Here is a 15,584-nt window from a genome sequence, read left to right on the forward strand (position 1 = left end):
AAAATATGCACTCAATACATAAGGGCTCTTGTAAAAATTGTCTTCCTGATCAAAATTCAAAATGGAATTCCATAGTCTAATAACATATTTATATACATGTGATTACTTCTGATAAAAACTATGCCTTTACTATATGGAGTATGTGCAAGTCCCATATTTTGGCAAAAAAAAGAACTCTACGAGAGTCATACCCACACACCAACAGACAATATCGATAGTCGAAAACAAGCAAGATGTATTTTCGAAATTCAAGAACACTTTTTTAGTACAATAGATTACAAACAGACCTCTCATAGTTAAAAGGCACAAACCAGTATCCCTTGCATAAAGGTAGCAAGGGGATTATTTCAGGTATCCGGAAACCTCAAATGGAGGGATCGCCAAAAGTGCAAAACAAGAAATATTATTTCATCAATTTCTCACTAGAGAAGCAATTGAATCCTTTGCTGAATTAGCCCTCCAATGCCGATGCTCCAGATATAATCTCTATCAGTTCTGTAGTGATAGTCGCTTGACGAGTCCTGATTGTAAACAAAAAAGAGCAATCAGATTGGTTGGCGAAGATTTGAACAAAACGAAACCAATCAGCAAAGTAAACACCCCCTTGCCCTTTGTATTAATAATAATGCAAAGAGAAATGCATGAAACCTGTTATAAGTAAGCGTGAGGCGGTCAAGCATCTCTCCGGCATTTCTGCTTGAGCTGTCCATAGCAGACATTCTAGCTCCCTGTTCACTGCAAGCATTTTCTAAGACAGCATTGAACATAACCTGAAAGACATATTAAGAGTTTAAATATCAGGTCTGAAGTAGAAATCAGTCCTAGCCTTATTTTATCGAATCCAGTATTTAATAAGATTCCGAAAGGTAAAACATACACAAGAGAATTGGAACTCTGTCAGATTCTGAAGCACTTCAGACTTTGTTTCAGCACCTTCGACTTCGTAAGAATCCAATTCCCCAAGTTGACCCCCAGCTTCAGATTCTCTCTCAACAATCTATACCATCATTGGAAGCAATTAGCATGCAGCATGTGTATACTTTCACGAAATGAGTTGTCATTAAATTCATTCGATGCAATAACTGACCTCAGGGGATAAAATAGTAGATACTGATGGAATAAACTGGACCACTGATTGGAACTTATTGTACACAATCCTTAATGCATCATATTCTACATTCTTTAAGATGTCATCAGCAAGCACAGCAACCTGCACAGACCAGTAGGATTAGAATATTAAGCCAGTAAGTGGCAGGAGAAAACTTGATTCAGATTCGAGAATTAGATGGTCAGAATTTTCATCTAATCTAGGAGATTGATATGAGAGAGAGGCAATCACAGGGGGGGGGGGGGATAAAGCATGGAGAAAAGACAACCTGAGTATAGTTCAGAGCATTCTTCTGCAACTCAGTCAGGGCTAGCTCAATGTCATTCTTGGAGTCTCGCACAAGTTGGGCCTTGGCTTTCTCTCCCACAATAACATACTTGCATTCCTTGTCAGGACCTAAACAACGTGACTTATGGTTACTACTTACTAGCTTATTTTGCTATAGGAAGGAAGGAAGAAAGAAAGGAGGGACAGAAGATACCAGAGTTTAACTTCCTGAGGCCTCTGCTTACTTTCACTGAAGTAGAATTGATACCACCACACAGACCTTTGTCTGAGGAAATTGTAACCACGACAGTCTTCTTCACATCAACACCTTATGTAAATGATGGAAGTCAATAAGTCTAAAATTAAAAAATATAAGAGCTTGGCAGGGATGGTCCTAACTCCAAATGAGTAAATCATAAAATCTGATGGAAGTAATCTTAATGACATCTAATGCTTGGAAACATATTTTGTAGGATGGATAAGGATTGTTCCAGATCACTGTCATAGGTAAGTTATGCCATGAGAAAAAGATAATGTGATGCTCTTGAGATGAGTCCAAGTGCTACCAAAACATAGAAAACAAATGATGATACAGAATTGTACTGAACTATTAATATTCACACATACACCATACAGATTTTTTTGAAAGATTAAATTTCCCCCCTAATGACAAAGTCATGTCCAGAAGCCATCATAGATGTTTCCGTAGACAGCATGATGCACTGAGCCCAATTAGAGACCAAAATGTTTGTACACAAACTTACTTGGAAGGTCACCAAGAAGAGCAGTGAATGGTTGCCACAGACCACGTGAGTTTTCAGTTTTTGACTGAATAGCTCGGAGCTTTGAAGCTGCAACCATCTTCATAGCCTTTGTGATTTTTTGAATATTCTTGACACTCTTCATACGATTGCGGACTGTAGGTATGTGGGTTTTTCCATCACAATAGTTCAGTCAAACATAAAAAGGTCATAATATTTTGCTAACTGGCTGATGAAATCATTGGTGGTTCAAGAGTCATCTTACCGATTTGAGTTGACACAGATCGAACTCCCAAGAAAGATTGATCCCTGTTGGCATGAAATGAGCATATTTAGTTAGAAACAAAGAGGTGAAGCAATTATGAATATTATATGCAACTTCTCTAATGCAAACAAAGTGAAAACATTGATAGCCCATAAATAACATATGGGGAGTCGTATATACAATAATGATTATTCTTTGCGTCACCTTGAGTAACATGTTCTTTATAAAATACACGGCGTAGGTCCAATATTGTTATATTTATCTAATCAATGTAAACAGCTAATATTTTCTTTGAAGCTATCTATTTCTTATGATTTTACTCATTTAGTATCAGTTAAATCCTGGCTCCACCTTTCCATCAATGCGCTTAGTCTATAATTGTGTAGCTTATCATCCTCCAGTTTATAATCAGAAACAACTTATCCCCATACTTTGAGCATCATACTTTTGCTTTTAGCTAAACATTTTCAAAACATATCCTTAGATGTAATGTTTCCCGGGCTAACAAGTAACATCGAGAAGATTTGAATACACATAGCACTGATATATTTGAGATGTGAATAATTAATTCAGAATATAAGATATGCCTCGGTCAAGGTTCTAAACAACATCAATAGAACGATTTCCAACTTCGATACAAGCCACTGGCCCAACAAAATAGATGAGGCCAAAGAAACAAATGTGAGGAACCCCATTACATCTGCACATTTCACAACCATGTAACCCGACGAAACAGGAAAAAATATATACTGCTATACTTCTTTTCATTGGCACAACCTCAAAATTATCAACCAAAGTTTTCTCCATATGAGACAACAACTATATGTCTACTACCCATAGCCACACATGGAAACCAGAGATCACAAAAGAATGAGCTTCACAAAAAAACTAGCAATCAGAGACAGGGAAGGGAGACAATTAAGCTACAAGAGGTGCCACATTGACACCAAATCTTCTGCTTTACCAACATACCAGTAAAATTAACACAAATTCGCAATTAATAACGCGATGAAGAACAAATCAGATACCCCTAACATTGGTTGCAACGGCGAAGAATGGCACAAATCCAAGTGAAGCTAGAGCCAAAAAAAGTGAAGCTAAAACGGAATCAAACAAACGCACACGCGAGAGCATATATATCATTATCATCAAAAACAACAACAACACATACAGAGCAATAAGTGAAAGCAAAACAGATCGAATCGTACTCAGAAGGCACGATAGACGAGCGGAGGGGATTGATAGGGCGGGGGGAAATGATAGGGGCGGCGATCCGCCTGCCCTCGCGCCTCAAAGCAGCCATCGCCATTTGGTAACTCTTCAAAATTAGATCGGAAAAATGCGAGCTTTAGGGTTTCTGTGAATTGCTTTGAAATGGAAGTGGTGAGGACTGATTATGACTACTTCTATGATGCTACGACATCGTTTGACTCCGGACGAATTACTATAATTAATCGAATTAATTGGAATCTTTAATATCTGTATATCAAATTGTATCCTTCTTTGATTGCATTAAATAAAATCACATTATATACAAATCCACTATTTTATTACATAGCTGCATAATTAAAGACTAAATTAAAGTTCTTAGAACTAGTTTTTATGAATGAGATGCGCTGATATATAAATTATTTTCGCCTTCATCACAAACCTATTTCATTTCAGCCCAGGGCAAATAAGTGATAATATATTAAGAGGATTTAACTTCATTCAGAATATATTACTTAGGTACTTCATTCCAGCACGTACAGACAGTTTCATCGTCATGTACCTGTCTTTCTCTCTCCAACGTCTACAATCGCCGTTGCGGCGCTCTCTGGCCGCTGATGTGAATCGACTCCACATACATCAACGTCTATAATAAGTGATAAACCTACTGGAATAAAATGTATTTTTTAAAATAAATAAAGTAAGAATCCAGTTCAATAAATTCGAATGAAACATGTGTTGAATTATTTCAAATCTACTGTAAGTAAAAGTAAAAACGTACTATAGTATTTATTTTCAAGGTATTATGTACAAAAATGAAGTAATAAACCTACTACAATGAAGAAAAATGAGTTTGTAATGAAGACCGAAATAATTTAAATCTCATCAAAAAACTAGATCTAATAGCCCTAATTTGGTCTTTAGTTCAACCTTTAAAATTAGTTCGACAATAATCACCAACTTTCATGATAATAAATTACTACATCTTAATATAAATAAAATGCATATAGTTATATTTAATAGTATTTCATAATTTTTTTAGAAAAAATCTCGAATTTATTACATGCTACATTAAGAAAAAAAAAATCAAAAACTGTTAATCATGCCCTAATAATTTTTTGGGAAATTTTTAGAATTATAGAATATTTAGAATTATGAGTAAATTTTTAGAATTATAGAATATTTTAGAATTATGAGTGAAAAAATATTAAAAACTCGTGGAATGATGTCTCCATATATTACTTCACAAATCTTTCATGCAAACATAAAGAATACGTCTTGAGAAGTTGCCTACTCTGGATACAAACAGATTAATAAGCAAATAGATTAATTCAAACAAAAAGATAATACATAAAAAGTGTGTTCCCATCTCCAACATTATTCAAAGTATGGCCCCATATCCTCGATGGCCAACCAAGTACCTGGGCTTTCAGCCAAACCAACTCCTTAATAGGAGCAGTGTGCAACGTAAACATTGTGCAACCGCCAATGAAAAACATTACACCAGGAAGCGGATCCAAGATACATCCCAACACTCTATATCTATTGGACGGCCCAGACCCAAAGGAAAAACCCGTCTCTGCACAAACGAAACCAAAGATATCTAAATAGTTTGAACAAAATAAAAATAATTATGATAAAAAAAGAAAAGCTTGCGAAGATTGATGGCGTAAATTTCATTATAAAGTGTCTTGTCATTTGATGCTCCAGCGAAAAGCAACAAAGTGTTCTCCACACACACTGATGTGTGCATAGCCCGTGGAGCCAATTATTGGCCAAACAAACTTAGTTTTGTCCATTCATGTGTATCTATTTTTAAAAGAATGAGAGTTGGTTATGGCAATGCAAATATATTTTTTAAGAATCTACACTGATCAACATAGTGGCATCCACTCCCCCAGTGATATAAAGTTTATTATTAAATGCTAAGCCTGTATGGCAGATGGACGACCGCCAGCAGGACTCACACGAGACCAGGTGAAATTATCTGCAAACATGATGTGGGAGGATTCAAATTACGGTGTATAATGATAATTCATTTAAATTAACGATTAAAGGAATGCATACCAGTGTTTAATTGGTAGAGGGTATCCTGATAACCATCAACACTCGTCTCGCCAAAAATGTACAACATGATTCCTAATAATGCCGCATTATGATATTGTGTTCCTCGAGGAACACAACCTTTAACGATAGGTGCATGCCAAGTAGGCCTGTCAAAATGGATAGCGGGTATCCAATACCCGCTATCCAAATCCGAAAAATCGGGTAATTGGATACCGAAATCCGATTTTTCGGATTTCGGATCGGAATCGGGTATTGAGAACTTTGGATTTTCGGATATCGGGTAACCTGATACCCAATCGTGTATACCCGAATTACCCGATTTTTTTTAAAATTAATATATATAACATATTTATTCTAATTTTCTAAAAGTTAAATAATTAAATATTGAAGACAGCGAGGTGACTGTATTAATTCTAATTTTCCTAGGTACTAAGAATATTTTTACTGTACTTTTACAAACCCAATTCTCCGCTTAATAGTCTAACTGCTCATAGTTATAGGTTTTAAAAGAATGTATTAATTCTATTTTTTTTAAATTGAAGTAAGTAAATATTAGGGTTACCGTTACTAAATTAATGTTACTAAGTAATTAAAATAATGTATGAATCTATATGTTTAAATTTTTGTAGTTATTTTCTCTTAAAGACTATTACATTAAGTTTGTACTATTAAATTCGAGTTACATGCTTGAATTTTTAAAAGTTTGTAGTTAATATTTAAATAAAAAAATCAAAATTGAAATTGAAATCGGGACTAGATACCCGATCTTTCGGAATTGGGTACCCGAGTCGGGTATCCGGGTACCCGAAATCAAAATTGGATCGGATATTGGGTACTAGATTCTAGAAAATTCGGGATCGAGTATTCGCAGATATCCGATTTGACAGGCCTAATGCCAAACATTGAGAGCTACATGGGCAGAGAAAATTAAAGTAGGTCGCTCAACATATTATAATTGATCAAGAGTCAACTTGAAGTTTCAAGAACTCACAAATGTTATATACGCGTATGTCATTCAACAGATTATTTCGCTTATCGCGTCCCCCAAAAACAAACAATTCATCTCTAAAAATTGTGGCACTATGTCCAAGTCTCGCTAGGCGTACCAATCGCAGTTGATTTGAATCGTCCCAAATCATGTTAGCTAAATAATCTTCACAAAACATTACTCCCTTCATCTCAGATTAAAAGTCACTTTTTGCCATAAAAGTCCGTCCCAATTTAAGAGTTACATTTAGAATTTTTCATATTAATTTGGTCATACAATTTTACCTCATTGTTCATCAAAATTACATCAAAATGTCATTATTTACATTAAAATAAACCAAAACAAAAATAAAAATCCAAAAAGTCAAAAGGGACCCACCTTCAACAACTCACTTCATTTATTACACACTCCACCATCTCATTTCATTTATTACACACTTCAACTATTTCTTAAAATCCGAGTCATAACAATTAGTGACTCCTAATCCGGGACGGAGGGAGTATAACTTTATAAGTTGTGGACAATTTATCAAGAAAACAAACCCAAACAAAAATAGCCAAAGAAAATTATCACGGTATCATAAAGAGAAAATAAAAACCCAAACAAAAGTGGTTAAAAAAAGGCAAATAGAAAACACTTCCTCGTCATTTAAAGTTGACTCATATGAAGAAAACATAATCCAAGCTAAAGACTTGTAAAGAAAACGGTAAAGTTCGGCAGTTCTTACTGGAATTCAGTATATGTAGCTCATTTGACTGCTGCCAACGAGATCGACGGCCTCCGAAAACAAAGATAAAACCCCCTCTAGCATGATCGGTTCATTCGTTCTCTCGGCTAGAGTTGGCGAACGGAGACATTAAGGCCATCCCGTCGATGCTGTGATAGTCCCAAAATTCCAAAAATTCCAGTTGTGACAATAAAATGAAGTGATAGCTCTGCCTATTTGAATGGAGTAATAAACACATGGAATGTTGTGATAAACTATTTGAATGAAGTATTCAAGTATGTGTAAAATCATTTAAAATCCTACTGAAATAAAGTAAAAACTTGTTCAGTAAAGTAATAATGTTTTTGAATGAAGTGATAAACCTACTGGAATAAAATGTATTTTTTAAAATAAATAAAACAAAATTCCAGTACAATGAATTCGAATGAAGCATGTGTTGATTGTTGAATTATTTCAAACCTACTGGAAGTAAAAGTAAAAACATACTATAGCGGGCTGACAATTTTTAGCACGACACGATAATACGACACGAACCTGCGTGAAAATAATGGGTATGTGTCAAAGCTTATTGGGTTCGTGTCCTTATCGTGTCGACACGATAACGACATGAATATTTCGTGTCGTGTTCTGTTACACGTTAAGAAATAATATTAATATATTATAATATTATTATTTTTTAATTTATTTTAAAACTTAAATTAGGTTTAGTCTAATGGAGCACTTAGTATTAGCGTGAAAATATAGTTTTCATTTTTCGTATTATTATAGTGTCGTTATTGTGTTGTGTAATATATGTGTTGTTATCGTGTCGTGTTGACCCGAAGTGGTTCTTGTCATTAATGGGTTCGTGTCGTTTTCGTGTCTGAGGGTAGCGGGTCGTGTTCGTGTTCGTGTTCGTGTTTGATTTTTTTATAACGGGCCGTGTTCGTGTTTGTTGTTATCGTGTCGACACGAAGCACGATTTGCCACCCCTATACTGTAGTATTTATTTTCAAGGTATTATGCACGGAAATAAAGAAATAAACCTACTCCAATTAAGTAAAATGAGTTTGTAATGAATACCGAAATAATTTACATATCATCAAAAAACTAGATCTAATGGCCCTAATTTGGTCTTTAGTTGGGCCTTTAAAATTAGTTCGACAATAATCACAACTTTCATGATTTTGCACAATAATAATATATTACTACATCTTAATTTAAATAAAAATCATATAGTTGTATTTATTAGACTAGTAGACCTCACCAAATATAAGGACTCGTTCACTGTCAGTTTTGGTCAGTTTTGGCCTCAAAACTGGTGAAATATGGGTGTTCACCTTTTAGGGTTCGTTTGGTAGCTCGTATAAACTCATATTATCCTAAAAAAGGCCCAAAAAGTGGTCAATATCTCACCTTCTCCAGCATTTGGTAGCAACCGATTTTATCAGCGAACCCGGTACAAAAGTTTCGGATCTCAGTGAATTGCGTAATAAAATCGGCGAATCCGGCATATCACTATCGGGGTAATGTTGTGGTATAACATATTCTCCAATTCGCCGATTCGTGTTCTCCAGATTTATGCCCAAATTGCCCTTTGATAAGTCGTATTCTGAGCCTTGGTTACTGGTCAGTATGTAGTGAAATGCATGTATTATCTGCAAAACAGTTGCTCAAGTGTGCAGGATTAAGGGATCCAAGTCAGTAGGAGACGATTCGGGTGACGCAAGTGAAAAGGGCGCTAGAAGGGTGCAATACTGACCAGGATGCATGCCAGAGAAAAGGCTCGAGATGGAGAAGAAAGATAGCTGGGATGATCATTAACAAGGGCATAAAAGTCAAAACTTGAAAGAAGTCTACCCTAAAAGCAAGGGCAAGCCTCCCTATAAAAGAAGCCACTTGGAGAGAGAGAGGGTTCGTTTTTGAGAGCTCGGTTTTTAGTTCTCGGTTCAAAGATACACTTAGTAGAATTCTCTCTAGAAGATCAGTTCCTTCAGCATTGTCCAATCTCTCGTTCCTCGCCACAGCCATGTCACTTGACGTCCAGAGTCTGCCGGAGAAGTCATCGATCCACCGTTCCAGCCAGTTATCGTAGTAGTATAGCAGTATCATCGCCCGGAGTGGCCAAACAATCGTTATTCGCTTTCTAGTTTAATATTTACTTGCTTTCGTTGTTGGTTTTGTTGCAAACACTCATAGTTGTTGCCTTTTGAAATACTTTGTGAAGTTCCAACGCTTAAATTATGAAGTTTCTATTTCGTATGTCGCTTTGGTTCGAGTTTGCTTCATTCTGCCTAGGAAAATTAGATCTAGTTGTTGCTTTTAATTTCTAAGTGCTTTCTTGCATGGAGTTGTCGATCTGAAGTTGTAGTTATGTTTAGTTTAATCTTCATGCTTGAAGTCTTCGCGTTGCATTATAATCACCGCCTTGCATGTCAGTCAGTAGAAGTAAAATTGCAGTTTCGCTGTTTATCCTAAGTTGAGCATTTTTAAATCAATGGATCTTGAGTTTGAGGTTATGAATCCGAGTTTAGTTATGGTGTTTGTGTTCATATGATTTTTTGTCAATACTTAGTGAAGAAGAAAACGTCAAAATCAACTTTAGTTTGGACCACTTTTACTTTTAAGTTACTTTTGCTTTTGTTCCCTACTTTTCAGTTGTATTATCCAGACCTGTCAGAGAGCCACCAGCCACCAGATATACCTTGTTGTCTAATTTTCCTCTTTTAGTAACTGTCTACTTTCCATATACCTCTAAGACACCTTGTCCCCTATTTTCACGCACACCACCACATGCCTGTTATTTTCACGCCTACTAGTCAGTAGAGTACCACCTTTATTTCTCGCCTAGGTAAAATCTCAACCCAAGCGTGGTAGCTAACCAAAACACCCAGGAAAGTCACCGCAGTTATCAAAACGTGTCCATCCTCGTGGGATTCGACCCTTACCTCCATTATACTGATTAGTAGAAGTGGGTTGAGGAAACTTGTTGGAGCCAGGTCCCGGGATTGTCGTACCAACGACTCAGCTGGGTCGGGAATCTCTTCCTGATCAGTTGGATACACTCCCAATTACATACGAAAACCCGAAAGAAAACCTGACCTTCCAAAATGGCGCCGTTGCCGGGGATGGATGGCGTTCATACCTGTTATTGTGTGTGATCTTTTTTGGTGTACATACTGTTTATAATTTTCCTTTTCTTTTTGTTTTCAGTTTATGAGAAGTGGCTCGGCTCCGAGACCAAAGATACTTCCCCGAGGAACAATACTCGTTACCACTCGTTCTGGCATGTCGACAGCACTGTCCGACCTAGGCACGAGTAGCGACGAGGAGAAAGAGGAGCTAGAGTACCAACTTCCCGGAGCTTCCACCCCAACCAGTAGAGAACACTAGTGAGAATGGGCTGACCAAGGCGAGGACGATCCCGAGCTCGCAACACTTACCGCACACGCCGACGGAGATCCCCCACAAGCCATAAGTGGTTACCCTAGGCCAAACCGCCTGTGATGTGAAACCCCACGTTATCGCAATCCTACCGACGTACTGTGGGAAGAGCTACGAGGGACCATACGAATTCTTAAATGAGTTCCCGCAAAATCTGTAAGGCGCAGAGGCGGCCAGCAAGAGCAAGCGAGGACGATTACATGACTCGAAGGCCCTACCTTTTGTCCTAAAGGGAGAGGCCAACACTTGGTTCATGCGCCTGCCAGCCGACTCTATCAATATATGGGCCGATTTCAAGTCAGTTTTTCTAGCCGAGTTCTTCCCGTCTTCAAAGACAAGTGCATTGAAGAGGAAAATATCGTGCATAAGGCAAGAATATGATGAAACCCTGAGCGAGTACTGGGAGAAGTACATGAGCCTTCTGGAGTCATGCCCCAACCATTGCATGAAGGAGATAGAGGTGCACCACACCTTCTATGAGGGGATGAACAAGGAAACCAAGGATTGGCGAATTCATCGTCTGGAGGCGATTTCACCCAGTTGAGAGTAAGTGAAGCCAAAAAGGTGCTACGCAAGCCGTTGAATGCGAAGAAGACGTACGACAACGCGAGGGATGGGTACAACAGAGAAAGGGTAGCAAGTGCTTCGGCTACTGACCAGGAGGAGCGGATGGATTTGAAGATGGAGGAATTAAAGAAGGAATTGCTGACTGCAATCAAGCAGAACACTCCACCACCTTCTCCGACCGGAGGCAAGGGAGGCCCTGCAACCACCATATGACCAGCCTCCGGACAACTCGCCGGGATGTGGAGCAAGCAAATGCCGCAGATACTAAAATTCCAACGGCAATCGATTCCAGGAAGGCAGTAGGGATGCACCGTGGAGGGACCACCAAAATTTCCGTTGGGGAGATGGAAATCAAAATCAGAACCAAAATCAGCTCTCCAAATCAACCCAATCCCCACCCGAACCAAAATCCCAATCGTGGCCCAACAAACCCCGATTACCACTCTAACCTGGGTAGGAAGAAATCAGCATCCTCGGGAACCAAAACCCTCAAAACCGTAACCCGAACCCCGTCTATGTGCCACCCCATCATAATAAACAACCAACCAAAACCAGAACCAATTTAACCCAGGGCCTCAACATAACACCCACAACCAAAACCAAAATCAAGCACCTAATCGCACAACCACGAGCCACTGTAAGACAACCCTCATGCCCAAGCATAACCAAGAGTACCCACGTAACCAAAACCAACAAAATTTCTCGGGCTACCAGTCAAACCCACCACCCCAGTATAACCAGCACCAGGGCTCAAACCAATTCCATCACCCAAACAGGTCGAGGAGGTCTATGGAGGACATGATGGGAGAGATGCTTGCCTCGCAGCAAAGCATTAAAAACGACTTGCAGTCCAAGAATGAAACTATGCAAGGAATGCAAAGTGCCCAGAATGAGCATAGGGCAAATATGGATATGATGAACAGGCAGTTGGCCCAGCTCACTAACTCGGTGGGCGAAATGAAAGGGAAATCAGGGAAACTCCCATCTACAAATCCATGTACCCGAAAAGGCAAATGTGAGTAAGATTACAATCTGGAACAACCTACAATGGACCTCAACTCAAGAACCCCGTTGGGGAGTCTAGTAGAGAAAGGGTGCTGAGCGACACCATCTCAGCAGAAGAACTCAAGAGGCCTCTCGCCTTAGATGGAGGATCCGTTTTTTCTAAACGAGAAGCCTACTGTGGAAGGAAAGGAGGGAGAAACACAACCTGGAAATGAGTAACCGGAAGGAACAATGCCCACATCGGAACCTCAAACCCAGGAGGCACCAAGGGAAAGTCCACAAGGACTGACTGGAGAGGCTAAGGGAGAAAAACCGTTTCCATATCGGTTTGTGACGAAGAGGAAGAAGGAAAACCCTGTGGATTTCATGTCGATCTTTGGGAAACTGGATGTCACCATACCATTCCTCCAAGCCGTGAGACTGCCCCCTCTGGGGAAGTTTATAAAGGAGTTTATAGCCGGAAAGGCCCAGGAGGATGGGAAAATCATGGTGGAAGGAATAGCGTCACCCATTGTACAGCGAGAAACTACCACCCAAGAGAGCCGACCCAGGTATGTTTACCCTACCCATAACAATTGGAGATGTGAAAATCGAGCATGCAATGTGTGATTTAGGAGAATCAATCAATGTTATGCCGTTATCCATCTATAATCGGTTAAAGGGGGTAAGGTTGTCAAATACTAGGGTGTTAATCCAACTGGCTGATAGGTCATGTATACATCCTGAGGGTGTGTTAGAAAATGTGTTGGTCAGGATACAAAACTTTACTTATCCCGCTGATTTTTATGTCATAAAAATGAGTGAACCAGAAGCTAGGGAGTCTAGCGGGATATTGTTAGGAAGACCATTTTTAAGAACGACTAAGACAATTGTGGATATGGCTGAAGGGACAATCTGCATTGACTTTAATGGTGAGAAATTTATCTTTGACATCAATGAAGCCATGAAAAAACCAATAGATTCTAAAAATCTATGTTGTGTTGATGTAATTGATCCCTTAGTCCAAGAATTTCTTGAGACCGAATTATTGCAGGAAAAGCTCCAAGCTTTGGATGTGTATGCCCAGGCTGATGTGGAAGCAGCTGCATGGTGTGATCTGATCAGTAGCCGAGGGTTGACTGACGAAGAGATCGAAGAAGCAATTACGGAATTTTGTCAGAAGTCAGAACTAGCGGGATCCGTAGGGGCGTTGTGGTACCGGCCAGTATGGAGGAAAAATCAGATGCCGAACAAGAGCAAGAGGAGGATTCAAAGAAGAACCCTCTACCTACGGACACACTACCCCCGCAAGTGGAGTTGAAAAAGTTGCCAGCGAACCTTAAGTATGCCTACCTAGGGGAGGAAGACTCATTCCCTGTAATCATCAATAGCGGGTTGACTGAAGAGCAAGAGGCAAGACTACTAACTGTGCTGGGCAAAAACAAGAAGGCTATTGGATGGAGCCTTACGGACCTGGTAGGTATAAGCCCGGACGTCTGCATGCACCACATTAGGCTGGAGGATGGAGCCAAGGCACATAGAGACTCTCAAAGAAAGGTGAACCCAAACATGCGGGAAGAGATACTGAAGGAAATCTTGAAGTTGCTCTCACTGGGCATTATATACTCGGTACCAGATAGTGAATGGGTCAGCCCAATCCATATGGTCCCCAAGAAATCAGGGATCCAGGTGGTCAAGAATGAGAGGAATGAGCTAGTGCCCACCAGACTAGTTACCGGGTGGCGAATGTGTATAGATTACCGAAAGCTGAACACTGCAACCAGGAAGGACCATTTTCCCCTGCCATTCATCGATCAAATGCTGGAGCGACCGGCTGGGAGGAAATACTTCTTTTTTGGATGGGTACAGTGGTTACTTTCAAATTTACGTGAACCCGGAGGACCAAGATAAGACCACATTCACATGCCCGTTTGGAACCTATGCGTATAGGCGTATGCCATTTGGCCTATGCAACGCCCCGGTACTTTCCAACGGTGCATGATGAGCATATTCTCGGATTTGATTGAAGATTGTATAGAGATCTTTATGGATGATTTCACCGTCTATGGAGACTCTTTCGACTCGTGCTTGCAACATTTGGATGTGGTACTAGAAAGGTGCCAAGCAAAGAGTCTGGTTTTAAATTTTGAGAAATGCCACTTTATGGTTACAGAAGGAATTGTCTTAGGACACGTGGTGTCGGAAAAGGGGATCCAGGTGGATCAAGCTAAAGTGGATGTCATATCCAAACTACCATTCCCTACTGATCAGAAAGGAATAAGAGGTTTTCTTGGCCATGTTGGATCTTATCGGAGATTTATCAAGGATTTCGCCAAGATTGCCCAACCCCTTACCAGACTTCTCCAGAACGAGGTGGAGTTCGTTTTCGACGAACATTGCAAGGCTGCTTTCAACCTCCTTAAGGAAAAATTGATTTCTGCACCGATTATTTAGGTTCCTAACTGGGATCACCCATTCGAGGTGATGTGCGATGCTAGTGACTATGCAGTGGGGGCCGTACTGGGTCAGAAGATCGATGGGAAAAAGTACGTGATATTCTATGCATCCAAGACCTTGAATCAAGCCCAACGGAATTATGACACCAACGAGAAGGAGATGTTGGCGGTTGTCTATTCCTTCAAAAAGTTCAGGCAGTACCTACTGGGATCCAGAGTCATCGTCTATACTGATCATGCGACGATTAAGTATCTCATTGCGTAGAAGGAGTCAAAACCCCGACTGATCAGATGGGTGCTGCTGTCACACCCCAACTCCTATGACTTATGCACTTATTATAAATAAATTAAAATTTTAAAATAAATCATCCACGTGTCAACTATATAAAATCCACATATTATATCATGTACATATTTCAAATCATTCTAAACCGTAGTGGGACCCTCTCGCCACTCTATGTACTACACATTTATCTACATGCAAAAATGATGAGGAGGAGAAGGTTGCCAAAACGCGTCAGCCGCCGACCCTTATAATAACTGTAACTCACATCAACCCACGCATCATTGATATCTTATTCCTGAAAAATATTAGTGGTTTATATGAGCCACAACTCAGTGCATATAAACCTTACCTTTAATTTCACACACAAATATCAAACACATTCTTTCACCAAAATATATCACCAGAAATAATAAATATCATAAATAATTTAATATTCATATGCATATGCCTCTATGATCCTTTTAATATTCTGTGAC

At 39.3% G+C, this 15,584-nt stretch overlaps 2 protein-coding genes across 2 annotated transcripts; one reads left to right on the plus strand and one right to left on the minus strand.

Annotated features, from left to right (window-relative positions):
- Nucleotides 1-215: 215 nt before the first annotated feature.
- On the minus strand, nt 216-3,788 carry LOC125209563 (ATP synthase subunit gamma, mitochondrial). The gene is made up of 9 exons (XM_048109161.1): nt 3,610-3,788; nt 2,402-2,445; nt 2,140-2,292; nt 1,590-1,703; nt 1,377-1,504; nt 1,088-1,210; nt 878-997; nt 649-770; nt 216-521 (listed from the first exon to the last, which is right to left on the minus strand). The coding sequence occupies exons 1-9, from the start codon at nt 3,708-3,710 to the stop codon at nt 452-454; spliced, it is 975 nt and encodes a 324-aa protein (XP_047965118.1). The 5' UTR covers nt 3,711-3,788; the 3' UTR covers nt 216-451.
- Nucleotides 3,789-12,618: 8,830 nt separating this feature from the next.
- On the plus strand, nt 12,619-14,277 carry LOC125209969. The gene is made up of 3 exons (XM_048109546.1): nt 12,619-12,900; nt 13,421-13,476; nt 13,572-14,277. Exons 1-3 carry the CDS (start codon nt 12,619-12,621, stop codon nt 14,275-14,277), a joined length of 1,044 nt encoding a protein of 347 aa, XP_047965503.1.
- The last annotated feature ends 1,307 nt before the right edge of the window (nt 14,278-15,584 follow it).

This window comes from Salvia hispanica, chromosome 3, assembly GCF_023119035.1.
Source record: "Salvia hispanica cultivar TCC Black 2014 chromosome 3, UniMelb_Shisp_WGS_1.0, whole genome shotgun sequence".
NCBI lineage: Eukaryota > Viridiplantae > Streptophyta > Magnoliopsida > Lamiales > Lamiaceae > Salvia > Salvia hispanica.

Bases quoted from the DNA above. Each gene is read 5' to 3' on its own strand.
- LOC125209563 (XM_048109161.1), bottom strand. From the start codon at position 3,710: ATGGCGATGGCTGCTTTGAGGCGCGAGGGCAGGCGGATCGCCGCCCCT. The intron at 2,293-2,401 runs GTAAGATGACTC...ACATACCTACAG, and splicing joins ATCTGTGTCAACTCAAATCG to TCCGCAATCGTATGAAGAGT. The intron at 1,211-1,376 runs GTTGTCTTTTCT...TGGTCTGTGCAG, and splicing joins ATGCTCTGAACTATACTCAG to GTTGCTGTGCTTGCTGATGA.
- LOC125209969 (XM_048109546.1), top strand. From the start codon at position 12,619: ATGCCCACATCGGAACCTCAAACCCAGGAGGCACCAAGGGAAAGTCCA. The intron at 12,901-13,420 runs GTACAGCGAGAA...GAATTATTGCAG, and splicing joins AAGGAATAGCGTCACCCATT to GAAAAGCTCCAAGCTTTGGA. The intron at 13,477-13,571 runs GTGTGATCTGAT...CGGGATCCGTAG, and splicing joins GATGTGGAAGCAGCTGCATG to GGGCGTTGTGGTACCGGCCA.